This window comes from Marmota marmota, unplaced genomic scaffold (genome assembly GCF_001458135.2).
Source record: "Marmota marmota marmota unplaced genomic scaffold, marMar, whole genome shotgun sequence".
In the NCBI taxonomy this organism is placed as follows: Eukaryota; Metazoa; Chordata; class Mammalia; order Rodentia; family Sciuridae; genus Marmota; species Marmota marmota.
In genome coordinates, this window is record NW_026000229.1 from 10361464 (window position 1) to 10379198 (window position 17735).

The window sequence follows — 17735 nt, forward strand, 5'->3', positions numbered from 1 at the left end:
TCCTTCCTTCCCTTCCTCCTTCCCTCCCTCCTTCCCTCCCTCCTTCCTTCCTTCCTTCCTTCCTTCCTTCCTTCCTTCCCTAGAATTGAACCCAGAGGTACTCTACCACTGAACTACATCACCAGCCCTTTTTTAGTTTGTGCTTTGAGACAGTGTCACTAAGTTGCTGAGGTTGGTCTTGAACTTGTGATCCTCCTGTCTCACCTTCCCATGTTGCTGAGATAATTGGAGTATACAACATGCCTTGTTTGTTTTCTTAATACAGGCCGACAGCATTCCAATTTTAACAGAAGCATTTAATCTGTTTACATTTAATATAATCACTAACATGCACACACACACACATACATACATATACATTTGGGTTTAAATTGTATTGTTATGTGCTTTTTATCTGTCCTGTCTTGCCGCAGTCCGGCTGCAGCAAAATAACCGGGGGGTGACGAAAAACTTGTGTAGATTGATACAGCAGGAGTGGAAGCCGTTTATTGCAGGACAGGAGCAGTATTTATACATTTCACACAGCTTATCTAATTAGCATAAACTAGATACATCAGTCAACCAATAAGGAATCTCCACACTTAATGGCTCGCTGGTGTTACTTCACAAACCACTCCCTCTGGCATTTTGCCAGGCACCATCCAGGCTTGTTTACAGACTCTAACATTATCTCATATATTTTCTTTTATTTCTGGCCTATTTTGTTCTTCTTTTTCTTTTGATCACTTACATTTTTCCTTCTGTTAGTTCAGAAGTTTCACATACCCTTAAAGCTATTCTTTTTGTACTTAAAGATCACATTATAAATCTGTAACCTATCAATGTCTATTCATTGGTACTTGTATTTTTTTCCCCAGATAATGCACAAGGATTTTGACACTTTAGCTAGTATGTGACTTGGTTATCATTACTGTATATTAACTATCTGTTTATTTTAAATCCAAAATATACCACTATATTTTATGTAGTAAGTTTCCATTTAGACTCACATATTTACTATTGCCTTTTATTTATTCTTGCATCTCTTTTCTTAAAGACAGGTCATTTTCTGTCTGCCTTTTAGTATTTCCCTTAGCATGGGTCTGCCAGTGTCAGGTTCTCTTCATTTTTCTTCTTTTTAATATTTATTTTTTTAGTTATAGTTGGACACAATACCTTTATTTTATTAATTTATTTTTATGTGGTGCTGAGGATCGAACCCAGGGCCTTGCATGTGCTAGGCAAGCTTTCTACCACTGAGCTATAACCCAGTCCTTAGGTTCTCTTCCTTAAGATAGTTTTATCTCACCTTCATTCCTGAAAGTTGTTTTTGCAATGTATAGAATTCTAGGTTAGAGTTAATTTTTCCTTTCATCACTTTGAAAATATTCCGTTGTTTTCTGCCTTCCATTATATCTGTTGAGCTTTGAATCTAATAGTTGTTCCTTATTTGCAGGTAATTTATTTTTTTCCTCTCTATTTTTAAGGTTTTCTCTTGCCTTGGATTTTTATCAGTTTTATGTGTCTAGATATATACATCTATTTAGTCCTATAGGCGTTCTTAAATCTTAATGTCTTTGTTTTTTAAATGCTGTGCGATTATCTTGTCAGTATTTCTTCTATAGGATCTATGTTGTCTCTTCTAGTATATCATTTAAACATGTTAGATCTTTTTATTGTGTCTTCTGTATTTTACCTTCTTTAATCAATTTTCTATTCTTTTTTTCCCTGCTTTATTCTAGATTTCTCTTCTGACTTAATTTTCAGATTGCTAATTCAACTATACCTTTCTATCTCCTTCAGTATGATTATTTTAAGTTGTCTTATAGTCACAATATCTGGAGTTTTTGAGGACTTTCTTTTTTTGTGGTTTTACTAGTTTTCATTTATATTATCTTGTCTTCTTTTATACTTGGTTATTTTTTACTTGAAAAATTACTTGTAAAACTTTTGAGGGCCAAGATGATGTTACTTTTCTGATCCACTACTGAGAGTCCTCCAATGTGTATCTTCATTTTTTTTCTGCCAAAATTTAAGGCACTGACAATCAGGAATCATTTAATCCAATTTTAGGAATTATAGTTTTCTGGACCATTCCGATGACTTAAAGCCAGGCTATAGTGTCTTCAAGGACTGTTAAAATTTCAGTTTACCCTTTTGTTTAGAATATAAATCTTGGGAATCCCAATGTTAGGCATCGTGTTACCAGGCAGCAACCCACATCCTTTTATTTTTTAACCTTGGGGTTGGCAAAGTTTTTTGTTTTAAAGACCAGAAAATACATATTTTAGGCTTTGTGGACCATACAGTCTCAGGTACTGTTCTACAAAACAGTCATAGACAATGAGTGAATTCCAGTAATGTATTCCAGTAATGTTTTATTTATAAAAATGGGCACAAGGCTAGATTTGGCTCATGGGTCAAAGTTTGCCATTCCCAGCTACAGTCTGTCAAAAGCTCTGCTTGAACCCTCTGTCACCTCTTCCAAAATTCAGATTAGTTCTAAATACTGAGCTAGCCTCTCCTTGTTCTATCCTCTTAGCTCTTTAGTATTTTCAAACATATGTATATGTTGAGTTTTATGTTTGGCTTAGTTGTTCTTAGCAGAAGATTTAATCTGAAAAACCTAGTGTGCCATATCAGAAGCTAACATCACATGTGAGGTAACCAGTTTTTAAAAAAATAAGGAGATCTCTCCCCTCCCTATAACAAGAATGGAAATTTATGAGAAAATGTATCTCACTAGTGTTCTGTAATATATAAAATTTTTTAACAAAACCAAGTTTCAAGATGTTTCAATAGTCTTTCTAAAAAGATTGTACATTCCAATGTTACAGAGAACTGTTATCTATCAAAACTTCCTTTAATGATGGAAATGGTCTGTATCTGCACTTTTCCGTCTGATAACGACCAGTGGCCTATTGAGCACTTGAAATGTGGTTGGTGTGCCTGCAAAACTAAATCTTTAATTTTAATTGGCCTAAAATTAAATAACTACCTCTATCTGTTTACTTTGGAATAGATGCAGCTTAGATTAAAAAAAAATATATATATATATATATATATATATATCTCAGAACACAATGGGTTCTTATACTCCCACCCACTGATGTGTCTATTTTCCAGTGCTCTTACAAGAACTCTTTTAACTTGAATGTGTTGTGTATATGATGTCTCACTAAATATCCTAGGTCCCACAGAATGTTTCCATTTATATCTACCATTCATGTGGTGTGATGGAAGTATACTCGTTACCCCAATTAAACAACATAAAACTGATGAAGTCAGTTTATTTTCTAATATGAATTTTTCTCTGCAGGGAAAGGGGCGTGTTCATCGAGGAAACTATCCAAGTCCATCCTCTCCAGTTACAGTTCGGTTGCCTTCTGTGTCTGATGTCCCAGAAGAGACCTCGGCTAGTGAGGCAGCCACAGAGACTGACATCACAGAACAGCAGCAAGCGGCTATGCAGCAGGAGGAGAGAGTATTAACTGAACAGATTGAGAACCTACAGAAAGAGAAGTGAGTACCCAGGAGGAAGGAGAGAGACCAGTTACTGTCTTTTTCATTCCTTCCTTCTGTTCTTCCTTTATCTTTCCTTATTTAATATATCTTACATGTCAAGCACATTTCAGGTGATACAGGAAATGTGAAGATGACAAAGGCATTTTGCCTATACTCAGGTAATGTATGAAAGTTTTTATTTAAGGAAAGGAATTTCCATGAGCTAGAAGACTTAATGCTGCTGTAGTGATGATTCTGAACAGGCTAACTATGAGAAGTTTATACTATCCACAGAGTAATTTAGTCTTAGTTAAGATTCATCTGGTATAAGTTAGGAGAGCCAAGATGAGGTACAAGTGTCCTGACATGTTAGGGGAAAAAAGGAAGAATAAGAATCCTGATGTTAAAGCAAAGTCCCTTTGAAGAATGAGCATCACAATTTTCTGAAAGAAAGTTCCACTTGGCTACGGATCCAGGAACTGAATGGTCAGGAAAAGGCAGCACTCTTAGTAGGTGCCTGGGATACTGTGTAGAGAAACTGGTTGCAGTTTAAGAGAGAGACCAATTAGAAGTTCTGTTATCTCTGTCATCACTGGGGGCAGGGGTGGGATGACACTACCTCTTAGGGATATGAATATCCCATAGTTCTCCCTGAGTGTACTATGCACTGATTCTGGTTGACTTGAGAGTTTTAAAGAGTCCTAAAATTATCTTTCTTCTTGAGTTCCTGGAAATTGCATCTTAACTTTCAGAACTTGATTCACAAGGGGAAGAGAGTATTCACTGAACAAATTGATAACCTACAGAAAGAAAAGTGAGTGGCCAGGAGAATGGAGAGAAACCTACAGAAAGAAAAGTGAGTGGCCAGGAGAATGGAGAGAGACCAGAAATAAGAGACTATCAAAGTATGTTTTGTCGGTCAGGATTGATTAGATCATAAGGTCAAGGTAATATATACTGCTCAGGCTCACAATTTGGTAGAAGAGTAATCTGAAAAGAGGACCTATGTCACCTTTGGTGAGGTTAGAATTAGAAGTATCAAGGATAAATAGTAATTTGCTAAATGGGGAAAGTCTTTGCTGAAAAAGGAAGAAGTTTGAGTAGTCTCAGAGAGGTGAATGCACATGGCAATTGTAATCACTATAGTAAATTACTGGTGAGAATGTCCTTGAAAAGATTGTGTATCTCAAGCTAGGTAGACTTCAACGGAAGCTGAGAGAGGGGTCTAACAGGGAAACTTGATTACTTGATTTAAAAGGAAGTAAAAATTGGAAGGATAAAGAAGCAGTAGATAGAGAAGGGAGTACTGGATTCAGAGTTGGTATATTTCCAGGTAATGATTAATTGCAGGATCTACCCATTAGAGAAAGTTATGTATATAAAGCAGAGAAAAAGAAGGTATAGACATAAAGGAACTTTGTATTAGGGCTTTGAAGTAAGTTTTTACAAAGATATTAATTGAAATAGATTGAGATATTATCAGGAAATATTGAGAAAGACTAGGAGCCAAATACCAAATCCCTGGGGGAATAAGGTGTGTGACTGAGGTAGATGGGTGCTGTGATGAAGAAGAATAGAGCATACTATGACTAAGAGATGACACAAAACTTGAATGGCGGAAAACATCAGTGTTTTACTTTATCAAGAGGCCTCTCTGTGACCAAGGTAGAGAATAAAGTCTGTATCCAGTTAGGAAAATTAATGGAAAACAGTTAAGGAACTGGTAGGAATTTAGAGATTACCTATTTAATCTCTTTGTTTCCTGGATGAGGAAGCTGAGGTTCAGAGAGGAAAGAGTTTAGAATCCTCATCTGCTAATTGTTTGTCCAGAGTTTGTTTTTACCAAAAGCCTACCCTTAACCCTGTCATTGGTCCTAGGTTTGTTGTTTGTTGTTGCCTTATCCTTTAATTTAAGAGTAGGTCCTCATCACTACCCTAGACAGGGATAAGAAGAAGAGCTCTCTTTGCTATTTGGATTCTTAACTTTCATAAAAGGTCTTTCTTTCTATTATTGTTCTTGCACTTCCTATCAAATGCTAATGGGTTTATTTGTTGTATCTTATAGGGAGGAACTAACATTTGAGATGCTTATACTGGAACCCCGTGCCTCTGATGATGAAACCCTTGAGTCTGAAGCCTCCATTGGGACTGCTGATAGCTCTGAAAATTTGAATATGGAGTCAGAAGGTACCACCTCTGGAAGATCAGGTAAATGAACATGTTAAACTAAAGACTTTAGATTTCTTTTATAAAGTAAGAATAGAATTCTCAAGCTAGACAAATTCCTTTATTGGTGCACAGACCTTACCTGAAAAGGTGACAAAGTCCTAAGAAAGCATTTTTCTTTATACAGCCTCCACGTAAATTGTTCATCAGACCACCCCTTCAATGTAGTGTACTTTTTTGTTAATATTTTTTCCTGTATTTACCATGGAGAAAAGCCAGTAATTATATGTTGTTTTATTGTCCCATGCCCCTTTTCTAAGAGTGGGAGGCATCTGCAGTAAGATGGATCCATACACCAAAGGAGGCATTTATCTGGGTAGTGTGTCTCAGGGAGGCAGAACTTACTATATATACATCTAGACATGTGAGTTTTGTTGTTGTTGTTTTTTAGTTGTAGATGGACACAAAAATTATGTATTTTTATGTGGTGCTGAGGATCGAACCCAGTGCCTCACACATGCAAGGCAAGTGCTCTACCACTAAGCTAAAGCCCCAGCCCTCCAGATAGTTTTTTAAATGATATTTTTTAGATCACTACTGATGGCAGAGTTGAACATAAGGACTTCCTTGGGGCTGATTCTGAAATGATGTATGTATAAATGGATGGAGAGCTCTTTTTGAGTTATGAATGTGCACTGAGTAAATCATCCTAGACCTTACAAATTTTAGCTGTATGTGAATTTCATATGTGAACAGTGATACCTACTCAGTGCATCACAATTTTCTTTAGAGGGAACTGTCATTTACAACTTTGGTCTCTCTTTGTATTAGAGAGAAGCTTAGCCCTTAGCTCTCTGAAAGCACCGGGAAAGTCTGAACCTTCAAGCAAGTTGAGAAAGCAGCTAAAAAAGCAGCAAGACTCTTTGGATTCAGTGGACTCCTCCATCTCTTCTTATCTATCTAACACTGCATTGTCTCACGGCACCAGAAAACGATTTCAGATTTATTCTAAATCTCCATTCTACCGAGCTGCCTCAGCTGGTGAGGCCCTGGGACTAGAAGGACCTTTGGGCCAGACCAGACCCCTAGAAGAGAGGCCTCAGTTCATCAGCAGAGGAACCTTTAATCCTGAAAAGGGCAAACAAAAACTAAAGAATGTGAAAAACTCACCTCAGAAAACCAAAGAGACCCCAGAGGGGACAGTCATGTCTGGCCGCAGGAAACCTGTAGACCCAGACTGCAGCTCCACCCAACAGCTAGCACTCTTTGGAAATAACGAGTTTATGGTATAAACTAGCAGATGTGTGTTCTTTGTGGCTAGAGAGGTAAACACATCTCATCTTGGGGCCTCTTGTCTCAGCATATGGCTAAGACTTTCTATGCTGAATTCCTGGGCCTCCTACAGAAGTGGAAAGGCCTCTTTGAAGTCTGCTGGGGATGGTGCCAGCTGTGCCTTGGCTGCTGTATTTGAGTCAATTTCACTAAAAGCCACCTTGGGCTTGGGGATTTTTGTCAGCTATATGTGCCTCTTCCCACCCTCTTTCCCTTCTCAGAGAGAGAAGTTGGACTGGGGGAGGTGGGGATGTTGTAGACCTAAGGGACCATCTGATTTCTGAAATTTGAAGAACACATATAAGCTTTCTTAACTATGAAAGCAAAAAACCTTTGGGTTTATTTTAGGATAGTTAGGAGCTAAAGTAGAGTATGATTTTTTTTTTTCCAAGGAATTTATAAATGAAAAGCCTAAGCCCTCTATTTTAAAATTTTAACTTGTGATATTTTGGGAAAAGTAAAAAAGCTATTGTTTCCATTAAGCCATCAGAACCTGTCTCAGATATCTGGTTATACAATGAAGATGAGAATACATGCTTTGTTTTTTGATGATATTTAATGTCAAAATAACCAATGCTGTTTTAACTGCTGGTTAGTTTCTGCCAAATATATTGCATGGGCTGAAGTTTCAGTAGCTATACTATTCTCATATTCACTGATCTTAAGGTCAGATTCCTCTAATTTTTGTTTAAATGCCCCAGAGGCAATGATCCCTAAACATTTCTTCCTAATCCATCCAGGTTTTTCTCTTTGTATAGATTAAATTGTGAAGACCACATATGAGCCTATTATCTGCTGTGGATTCCCACCACAAACTCAGACAAATAATGTGACCATCTAATCACGTCTCTCAAAATATTCACGCAAAACATTGCATGATAAGTGTTAGAAAAAGCTGCCAAAATATAAAAATTTTTAATATCATCCATCTAATTTTCATCTTTTTCTCCTCAGACGATCAGTATTAAATAGATGGACTACTTGAAGCTATTTTTGTTTATATAATGGTTACTGAAGTTTACTGTAAATATACATGTACATTATGCATATTTCTTTTTAAACTTGTGCTTCCCTTCTTCCCATGGAATTTCTTCCCACAGATTAGGGGCCATTAGATAGGGGCTGACTGCCACTCATTCCTGGGTTGAAGGAAAGTAAGACCATCTTTTTCATTACTGGTGGTCTCCATACACTTAAGTTATCGTACTAGTTTAAGCATCTTAGCATTAGAAATTTGGTTTTGCTATTTATAATGTATAAAAAATGAAACATGATAGCTTTCTTGAGATAAGTATGTGAAAATGTTTATTTTTAAAGTTACTAAATGCATCTTGTCTCACTACCACATGCACTGTTCTGAAAAAGAGCCTTTACCACCTATAACCAGAATTTTGGTTATTCTTCCTTTTCATACTTCTTTGCTTTGAAGTTATGTTTTGTTAAGGCAGAGTCTCTCCTGTTACACAACACTGAACCTCATGCGACTGCCTCAGTGGTCATTGGCCAGCCCCGCAGGTCAACTTAGAGCACTATTCTGCGTGGCAGCTAAAGGTAGCAGGAGTCTTCCCTCTCCCTGATTTGAGTTCAGAATTGATCCGGGGAAAGGAAGCTTTTAAAATCTCCATAATAATGATGTTTAATCAGTGAATGTTGGGTTTTATATCCCACAAACATCTGCCACCTTGTTCATGTTGTCCTGATGAGTAATGAATGTTAAGCTTTTGAAAGTATGAAGTTCAGAGATGCTCCTAAAGGAAAAGCACCTCAGCATGACTGTGTCCAGCTAGGATGCTGCTTCCTGGGCCCTATGCCCAGCTGCACAGTCTGTGTTTCAGTATTCTTATGAGAGTAGAGTGCTGCTGGGCATTAACTGTTACTTTCCAGAATGTTGGTTAAATACCATGTTTAAAAAAAAAAATACCCTTGTGAATTATTTTCTTTGTCCAAGAAAAATGGCCTGGGGAACAGATCTTGGCACATGTTCTCCCATCTAAATCTTTGTAGGGCTTTTTTTTTTTTTTTTGGTCAGTTTTTGGCAGTTGAAAAAAAAACTACTTATATAGGTCACTTTTTAGGAACTAGTTGGTGGATATTAAGAGACTTTATAATTTTTCTCAGGGACTTAAGACCTGAATTTGGACAAAATTAAATAAAAGATATTTGTTTTTTCATTTGCTAGATTGTGAATTTCTAGTCATTTAACAAGCTGCCAGAATGGGGGGTGGGGGGTGGAGATGGAGAGATCCATGCAATTTTAAGAATGTCTAAGCAAGTGTGGGCTCCCTCTTTGAGGGAAAGAGAGCTATTGTTCTCAGAATAACAGGCATTGTTGGCCTGATAAAGAGATGAAGCCATAACTCTTTAAACCATCAGATCCAAGTCAGAACCAAATGCTGTGTCTACTTCCATTTGTTCTTAAATGGTCCTCTGCATTGTTATGTCACCACAAAGTGATGTTGCATTACAATCATTCATGATTAGGATATTTAAACTTAATATATGTCAAATTTATGATTTCCTATTGCTTCTCCTTTGCTTTTTTTCTTTGATCTCAGTTGCCCCAAAGAAAATCTCCACATGGCAGTAGTGGGGCAGCACCACATTTGGAGCCCATACTAGTCACATTATACATTTCCAACCCCAAACAAAATCTGGTTTTTCTGGGCTGGGGTTGTAGCTCAGTGGTAGAGCGCTCGCCCAGCATGTGCAGGGCACTGGGTTCGATCCTCCGCACCACATAAAAATAAATAAATAAAGGCATTGTGTCCAACTACACCTAAAAATAAAAATTTTTTAAAAATCTGTTTTTTCTATTCTTCCCACTAAAGCTAATGTATCCCTGTAATTGCATATGTAGGATGGAAAATGTAACAGAAGCAGAGAAGTATAATTTCATTCTAGATCACAGATTGAAGTGCATTAACAGCAAAAGCAGGATTCTGGAAGTGATATACCTAGTTTGCAAAGTACTTTGTACTTCCTGCCATTTAATTATTTGACCACACTTGGCTTCTTAAAACACAAAGGGATATATAATTCTCTACTATGAGCCTTGATGAGACAGAAGGACCTTAGATTGGGGGATATTTCCATGCTTTTGGAAACTACCAGAAGGCTAGTGAAGACTTCTGTTTGTGTTGCATCACAGTAGGGTTATTTTCAGGGTCAAAGATGGGTTCACAGAAGGGTGCTGTAAAGTTAGGGTCTAACAAGGTTTTGCAGTCCCCCCAGTGCCTGTGGGCCATGTGTTTTTAATTGTAACTAATGAATGTGTACCTATCACAAGCACTTTGCTGAACTAGAGAGAAGGGAGTCTTAAGATGCATTCAAAACAAGGTTTCAATTGTAAAAAGAAACAATCCAGATGGCTTTCTCATCTGCCTCTTTCTAGGATTTTTGTTTCCTTGGTGGGGAGCTAGACTTGAGGCTTGCATCATTCTGTATTGGAAAAACATGTTATACTCACCTGTTCTTTTGTGATCACTTCTCAGCCCCGTCCCCAACACCATGCTGGCCTTGGTGGTAGAATTCCTTGCTGTATGTGGGAGTTCTTTTTTCTATGACCCTCGAATACTTGTAACCACTTTTCTTTGGAACCACTCCCACATTTGATTTGGTGTTAAAAGGATAACAGCAAAGTGATGATTAGAGAGAGAGAACTATTAGGTCTTATTGATCTCTTGTTTTCAAAAATGTTCCACCAATGAGCCTATCACCTTCTACCCATTCATTCTGTTTTTTTTAATTGGTTTTAATTTTTAACCCACCCATTCTTAATGCCTATTTATCATCCCTCTGAGGTCATATAAAAGTTCCACCTCTTGAACCAAGTGTTTGTATTTACTATGGGAAAGGTGTGGACTACAGATTAGTACTATATTATTTTAATGAATTTAAAGTAATTTATAAGTATGCCGAGTGTAAATTTTTAAAAGACTATGTATTATGAAAGGACATATCCTGTGAAATATATATCATTTTACTGTTTAATAGAATAATTCTATAAGAAGAATGATTTATTTCACCCACAGAACTGATTACATTCCTGATGCAACCAACTGGCACTTTGTAATTTCTGTTTTTGGTGGGGGGCAAGGCATCATCTGTATAAAGTGCAGTTTGTGTCACTCAAAGTATGCACTGTATGGCTACACAAAAGCAGCTTGATGAACAAATCACCCCATGGCTCATTAAAGAACAAAACTTCCAGAAGCAGCAATATGTGTGCTTTGTTTTCTGAACATCCTGTCTCCCACATCCAACTCTCAACCCCCAAAGAACAGCAGTGATTTCTTAGTTACAGTGATGAATTTTAAGGAAAGGACCCAACCCCAAATTGACAAAATGCAGAGGTGATAGTTATTAAAACTCAACTGGGTTCAAATGAAAATGAGATTCAAGGGGTCAGCTTTTCTGTAATAGATACTAGCTGCTGACAAGACTTAATTTAGCAAGGATTTCAAGATGACTGGATAGAGAGATCCAGCACTCACCTGCTCCTCCACAAGGTAACAACAAAGCAACAGGTGTGTAGCTGCATTTTGAGGTGAAAAATCATGGAGAACACTGAACATCAGCAGAAAGAAAATGAAACCTTATAAGATCCAGAGATCTGGGACAACAGTATAAGAGGAAAAAAATGTCTAGCATCTGCTGCCCCAGCTCCATAGCTGAGGAGGGCAAGCCATCCTTCTGCAGGGATAGGATAAAAGAGTCCTGGCAAACTATCAGCATATATATTAGCAATCCTAGCTGTTGGAAAGTATCACAGTCCCCAAAGGCTTTATTGTGTTAATTTAAAATAATTTTTCAAGTTACTTGAAATCTGCAGAGTAGTCTTACTACTTTGTGGAGAATTTTATATCATCCAGTGATGTCTCCAGGGTGCTGTAGCCAGGAGCCATTTCAAATAAGGACCTATTGTTGAATTTGGGCTGCTCCAGGGGCCTGGAATCCCTGCATATTTCCATCTTTGGGATCCCACAGACTTCACTGCACTGGCTCAGCCAATGGCTGCCACAGAAATCAAATGTGGCTCTGTAGAGTGACCCTGAATTAAACCTGCTTGGTGCCCTGCACTATAGGGGATAGGTGTTGCAACATGGAGGGTAACATTGCTGCCTTGGAGAACTGGGAGATTTAGTAGCTTGCCCTCTAAGGAGAAGAGTGTGTACAACCATGCAGTCTATACTGGTGCTGGGACTGAAGGCAGTCACTCATGTGGTTCCTGCCACCCCTATTTACAGCACCACTCTTAGGCTTCTAAGAGAATGGGGAAAAGAACTCTGTCATTTCACTGCTGCCTGCCTACTGAGGTGTGCTGGGGTGGCCTTGAGCATCATTTTTGTTCTTGGTGTCCCTCCCGCACACACACACAGCCTAAGGAGGTCCAGAGAGAAACTTGACCCAGTGTTGGCTGTGTCTTGCTCTCCTGTAGACCCTTTGGCTGAAGGAGACAGGATGTGTGGAGCCTCAGTTGTCACCCCATCTCTAGGCATACACAGCCAAGGGAGGCCTCAAGATTTCTGCCTAGCTCTAGGTATAACCTGCCCACTCTTATTCTCAGTGGGCACTGTAGCTCAAAGATTTGAGGGAAGAAAAAGCCCTGTCATCACCCTGTCTCCCGGTGTGTATGGCTTTGTGGGAAGAAGCAAGGTCCTCCTCCATGGTGAGCACACCCATATTAGCAGCAGATAGGAACATCAAAATTCATACTGCTACCACACCTACATGCCCCATACCTTGTCTGACTATGCACTACTGTCAAGATGGAGTGAGTGCCACAGAGGGTTGCAGTGTCTCCTACTACCACCTCTCTCTGCACCTGGGTCTCTACCATCATTTGGTCAGAGTACAGGCACTTCAGGCACCTCAACACTACTGGTGCAGCCATTGCCACATATTCTTACAAGTAACAGAGTGTTACTTGTCTGAACAAACCCCAAACAATAGGGGCCATCACTCGCTTTGCAGGAGTAGCCACACAGTAGCCCACATACTGCTATCTATACCACACCAGCCTCAACTGCTAAGAGGTCCCATTCTTGAGTGGCCTGCAGATTCAGTGAATCTCTGACTTTTGACATGGTATGCACTGGGCCCAAACTCACTAATCAAAGCTAAATATACCTGTAGTATAATATACTACAGTATAAATATATTACAGGTATATTTCCACTGTGGTGCCCAGGTGGAAATAAAGATAACATTGCATTACAAACCAATACCCAAACTATCTTCAGGAAAGCAGCTTACTAATAAAAGTAGTAGAGATATCTGACCACCAAATACACAAATCTCAATGAAGGAACACAAGAAATATGAAAAAAGAATTGACACCTCCAAAAGATTGTAACTTGCTGCAGTCTGGCTGGGCACAAAATCACCAGCCACTCAAGCAGGAACAAACTTTATTTTTGAAACTGCCGCCAATGCCCCGAACGCTCCCAGCAAGATTGCCAACCGACCCACGCGGCGTTCTCACGGACCCCAACAGGAAGTCCCTCCTCCGGAATTCCCTCCTACCGCACTTCCCCAACCAATGGGAACTCTCCAGGTGGACAGCAGGAGTCCAATATCCATATGAATACAGATCTTAACATAATCATATCATCTCAATGGCTTGCTGGCGTCACCTTTCAACCAAAAATGCCATGCATCATATTACTTGGCTGTGGCTCTTAGCAGTAACTCCCTAGTAACATATTTCAAGGAAAATGACATGAGTGAATTTTTTTTTGAAAGGTACTTTATTTATTTTAGTAAATTTATTTTTATTTTTTTAATGTGCTGAGGATTGAACCCAGTGCCTCACATGTGTGAGTCAAGCGCTCTACCACTGAGCCACAACCCAGAGGGTGAGCTACACTATATCCTTGTGTGGCAAAGACACAATGCATCTCCTGATTGTCCACGGAGAGCTGAGACAGGAGCTGGGCTATAGCATCCGGTGTTTGTGGGACCAAGTCCAGGAGCCCAGACTTGTATAATCCAAGCTGGGTCCAAAAACCAGACCACATGACTCAAAGAGTGTGCCTAGGAAACCAGGAGAAATTCAGGCATGAAGACTGTTTTACCCAGTGTAATATAGGTCATTGAGACCCAATTAATCCTGGGTCCCTCTTATCTTTTGAGTCTGGAGGCTTGCAAGAACAACTAGGGCAGGCCAGGAATTTTATCAGGTGTGTGGAAGTGATTGTGCGCTTGGAGACTGAGCCCAGCAAGCTGGAAAGGATGGGTTCTGTGGGTGGTAGAGGGGGCGAAGGATTGGCTCCTCCACCACAGGAGTGTAACCCTGGGAGTGGAGACTCCTGGCATGCAGACTCCCAGTATGGACTGGCAGCTGCCAGGCTTTTGAGGTGTGCTGATTTAAAATCTTCATACCAATCGCCATTGAATGAAGCACCTGGGGCCTACCTAGATCTAAACACGACCTTCAGTAGCTCCATCTATGGGAACTCCTCTCATAGAACTCTACAGTAACTCTACCCGGAGAGTGGAGCAGACAACACTCTCCAAACTGCCCCCACCTCATGCTGCTGAGATGGGAAGCCGAGAATTTTTGAACTCCAATCGGCAACTTGGTGAGCAACATAAAAAGAGTAAGGATTGATAGGCTGTGACTAATACTTTTGTGCATGATACATACCTCAAGAAAAAATGGAAAGAAAGCCATTTGGAAACAGACGATGAACATATATTCTCATTGACAATTTTTGACCACTGCAATAGAAAAAAATTCCTTAATTTTTCATCAAGAAACTTTTTTGAATTAATTTTTTTTCCTCCCTTTTTCTTTTTCTTTGTGTGCTGAATGGTTCATGGATGTATGTGTGTGTGTGTGTGTGTGTGTGTGTAACATTTATATATAAACATATTTTATATATTTGTCTCACTTTTCTCATTTCTAGATTTTTTGAAGGTAGTTATCTTTCATGAGTCTTTTGAGGGCCAGGGTTTTTGATTAGTATAGTTTGATTTTGTTTTCTGTTGTTTATCACTTATCCATTTCTATTGATTCTTTCTTTTCTTTTGCTACCAAATTCTATTGTTCTCTCTTTGTACTTTCTTTAATTTTTTTTACTTCTACTTTCTCTCCTCCTCCTCATAATCATCACATCCTAACTATCTTCTTCATTTTCCTTGTTGAACTTTTGAAATAGCAAACACTTACAGACTTACTGTTTTTACTGTTGTCAACTGTTTATTGTACCATTTCTGCTTATTGTACCAGTTAACACTGTAGATGTCATAATAAGAACTAAGTATTTAGTTTAATGCTTTATATTGTTTCCATCAGTTGTCATTATTTGTCTCCCCCCCACACACACACCGAGAGGCACTAGAAACCTTCAGGGACGTGACAAGTTCATAGGGTAAAAGCTCTGCCATCTCAGATTCATACTGATAAGTGGGTAGACACAGAAACAATATGAAAAAGGGAACAAACCATCCCAAACAAATCAAAATACCTCAATAACAGATCCACCCCTGTGGAGGAAATGTCAGAGAAGGAATTTAGAAAGTCCATAGTTAAACTGATCTGTGAAGTAAAATATGATGTAGGAAATGAAATCAGAGAGAAAATACAGGAAGTGAAAGATCACTTTAATAAAGAGATAGAGATTCTGAAAAAGAACAAAATAAAAATCCTCAAAGTGAAGAAGTCAATAAATCAAATTAAAAATTCAATGGGAACACATTCACCAACTGATTAGACAACATGGAAGATAGTTTCAGGCCATGAAGACAAAATATATAGTCTAGAATATAAAGTTGACCATGGAGAAAAGATGTTAAAAGACCATGAACAGAACTTTAAAAAAATATGGGATAACATGAAATGGTCGCATGTAAGATTCATTGGGACAGATGAAGGCTCTGAAATACAAACTAAAGGAATACATAATCTTTTCAATGAAATAATATCAGAAAATTTCCCAAATCTTAGGAATAAAATGGAAAATCAAGTATAGGAGGCATACAGAACTCCAAATACACAAAATGTCAATAGATCAACACAAAGACATATTATTATGAAAATTCCTAACAAACACAATAAGAATAGAACTTTAAAGTCTGCTAGAGAAAAACAACAGATCATATTTAGTGGTAAATCAATACAAATTTCAGCTGATTTCTCAACCCAGACCCTAAAAGCTAGGAGGTCTTTGAATAATATATACCAAGCTCTGGAAGAAAATGGATGCCAATCAAGAATATTATACCCAGCAAAATTTTCAGATTTGAAGATGAAATAAAACTTCCCATGATAAATAAAAGCTAAGAGAATTTGCACCACAAAACATACTCCATAAAATGTTTCATGAAGAATAAATGAAAAAGAAAAATGAAAACCAGTTGCGGGAAGAAATACATTAGAAGAATAGTCAATCAAAGGAGAAACTAAATCAAAATGACAGAAAATAAAAATCATCTCTGAATAATGTCATTGAATGTAAATGATCTAAACACATTATTCAAAAGACATAGGCAAATTGGATTAAAAAACAAGACTCAACAACATGCTATCTCCAAGAGACTCACCTCATAGGCAAAGACATCCACAGACTGAAGATAAAAGGATGGGAAAATGGGACTGCAAATTGGTGCAACCACTCTGGAAATCAGTATGGAGATTCCTCAGAAAACTTGAAATGGAACCACCATTTGACCCAGTTATCCCATTCCTCGGCATATACCCAAAGGAATTAGTGATGTGGCCACATCAATGTTTTTAGCAGTTCAATTCATAATAGTTAAGCTGTGGAACCCATCTAGGTTCCCTTCAACAGATGAATGGATAAAGCAAATGTGGTATACATGCATAATGGAATATTACTGTGCCATAAATAAAAATGAAATAATGGCATTTGCTGGTAAATTAATGGATCTGGAGATGATCATGCTAAGTGAAATAAGCCAATTCCCCAATACCAAAGGTCAAATGTTCTCTCTGATATGTGGATACTAATACACAATATGGGGAGTAAAGGAAGAATAAAAGTTTATTAGGTTAGAATAAGGAGAATGATGGGAATAGAGGGAGGATGGGAATAGGAAAGACAGTAGAATGAGTCAGACATATGTTCACGAATGAATACATGACCCGTGTACTCCACATCATGTACAACCACAAGAATAGTAAGTTATACTTTATGTATGTATAATATGTCAAAATACATTCTACTCTCATGTGTAATTAAAAAGAACAAATAAAAATTGAAAATAAGAAAGGATGGGAAAAACATATCATTTTCATGGATCTCATAAACAAGCAAGGGTATCTATCCTCATATTAGAAAAAGTGGACTTCAAGCCATGATTAATCAGAAGAGATAAAGGCCATTTCATACTGCTTGAGGGAATTATACAACAAGAAATAACAATCATAAATACCTATGCCCCAAACAATGGAGCATCTACATACATCAAACAAACCCTTCTCAATATAAAGAATGAAAATAGACCATAACACAAAAACATTGGATGACTCTGACATGCTTCTCTCATCACATGCATCTCTCATTCCAAACAAAACCTAAATAAAGATGGTGCATAATTTAAAAATACAATTAATAATTTAGACTTAACAGATATATACACAATATTTCATCCATCAATGACTAAATACACTTTCTTCTCAGCAGCACATGGGTTGTTTTCTCAAACAGGCCGTATCTTTGGCCACAAAGCAACTCAAAAAACTACAAAAAAAAAAAAAAAAAAAAAAAAAAAAAAAAAAAAAAAAAAAA

General features: G+C 38.0%; 1 protein-coding gene across 9 annotated transcripts in view; it reads left to right on the plus strand.

Moving 5' to 3' along the window:
• The window catches only part of Myo9a (myosin IXA), a 261808-nt gene extending 250612 nt beyond the window's left edge, over positions 1 to 11196 (plus strand). For all 9 annotated transcript variants that reach the window (XM_048793402.1, XM_048793403.1, XM_048793405.1 and 6 more), the window contains 3 exons: positions 3299 to 3501; positions 5549 to 5691; positions 6481 to 11196. In XM_048793402.1, the coding sequence (XP_048649359.1) occupies positions 3299 to 3501; positions 5549 to 5691; positions 6481 to 6941 (807 nt within the window). In that variant the 3' untranslated portion in view covers positions 6942 to 11196. The remainder of the gene's footprint in view (positions 1 to 3298; positions 3502 to 5548; positions 5692 to 6480) is intronic.
• Positions 11197 to 17735: the final 6539 nt, after the last annotated feature.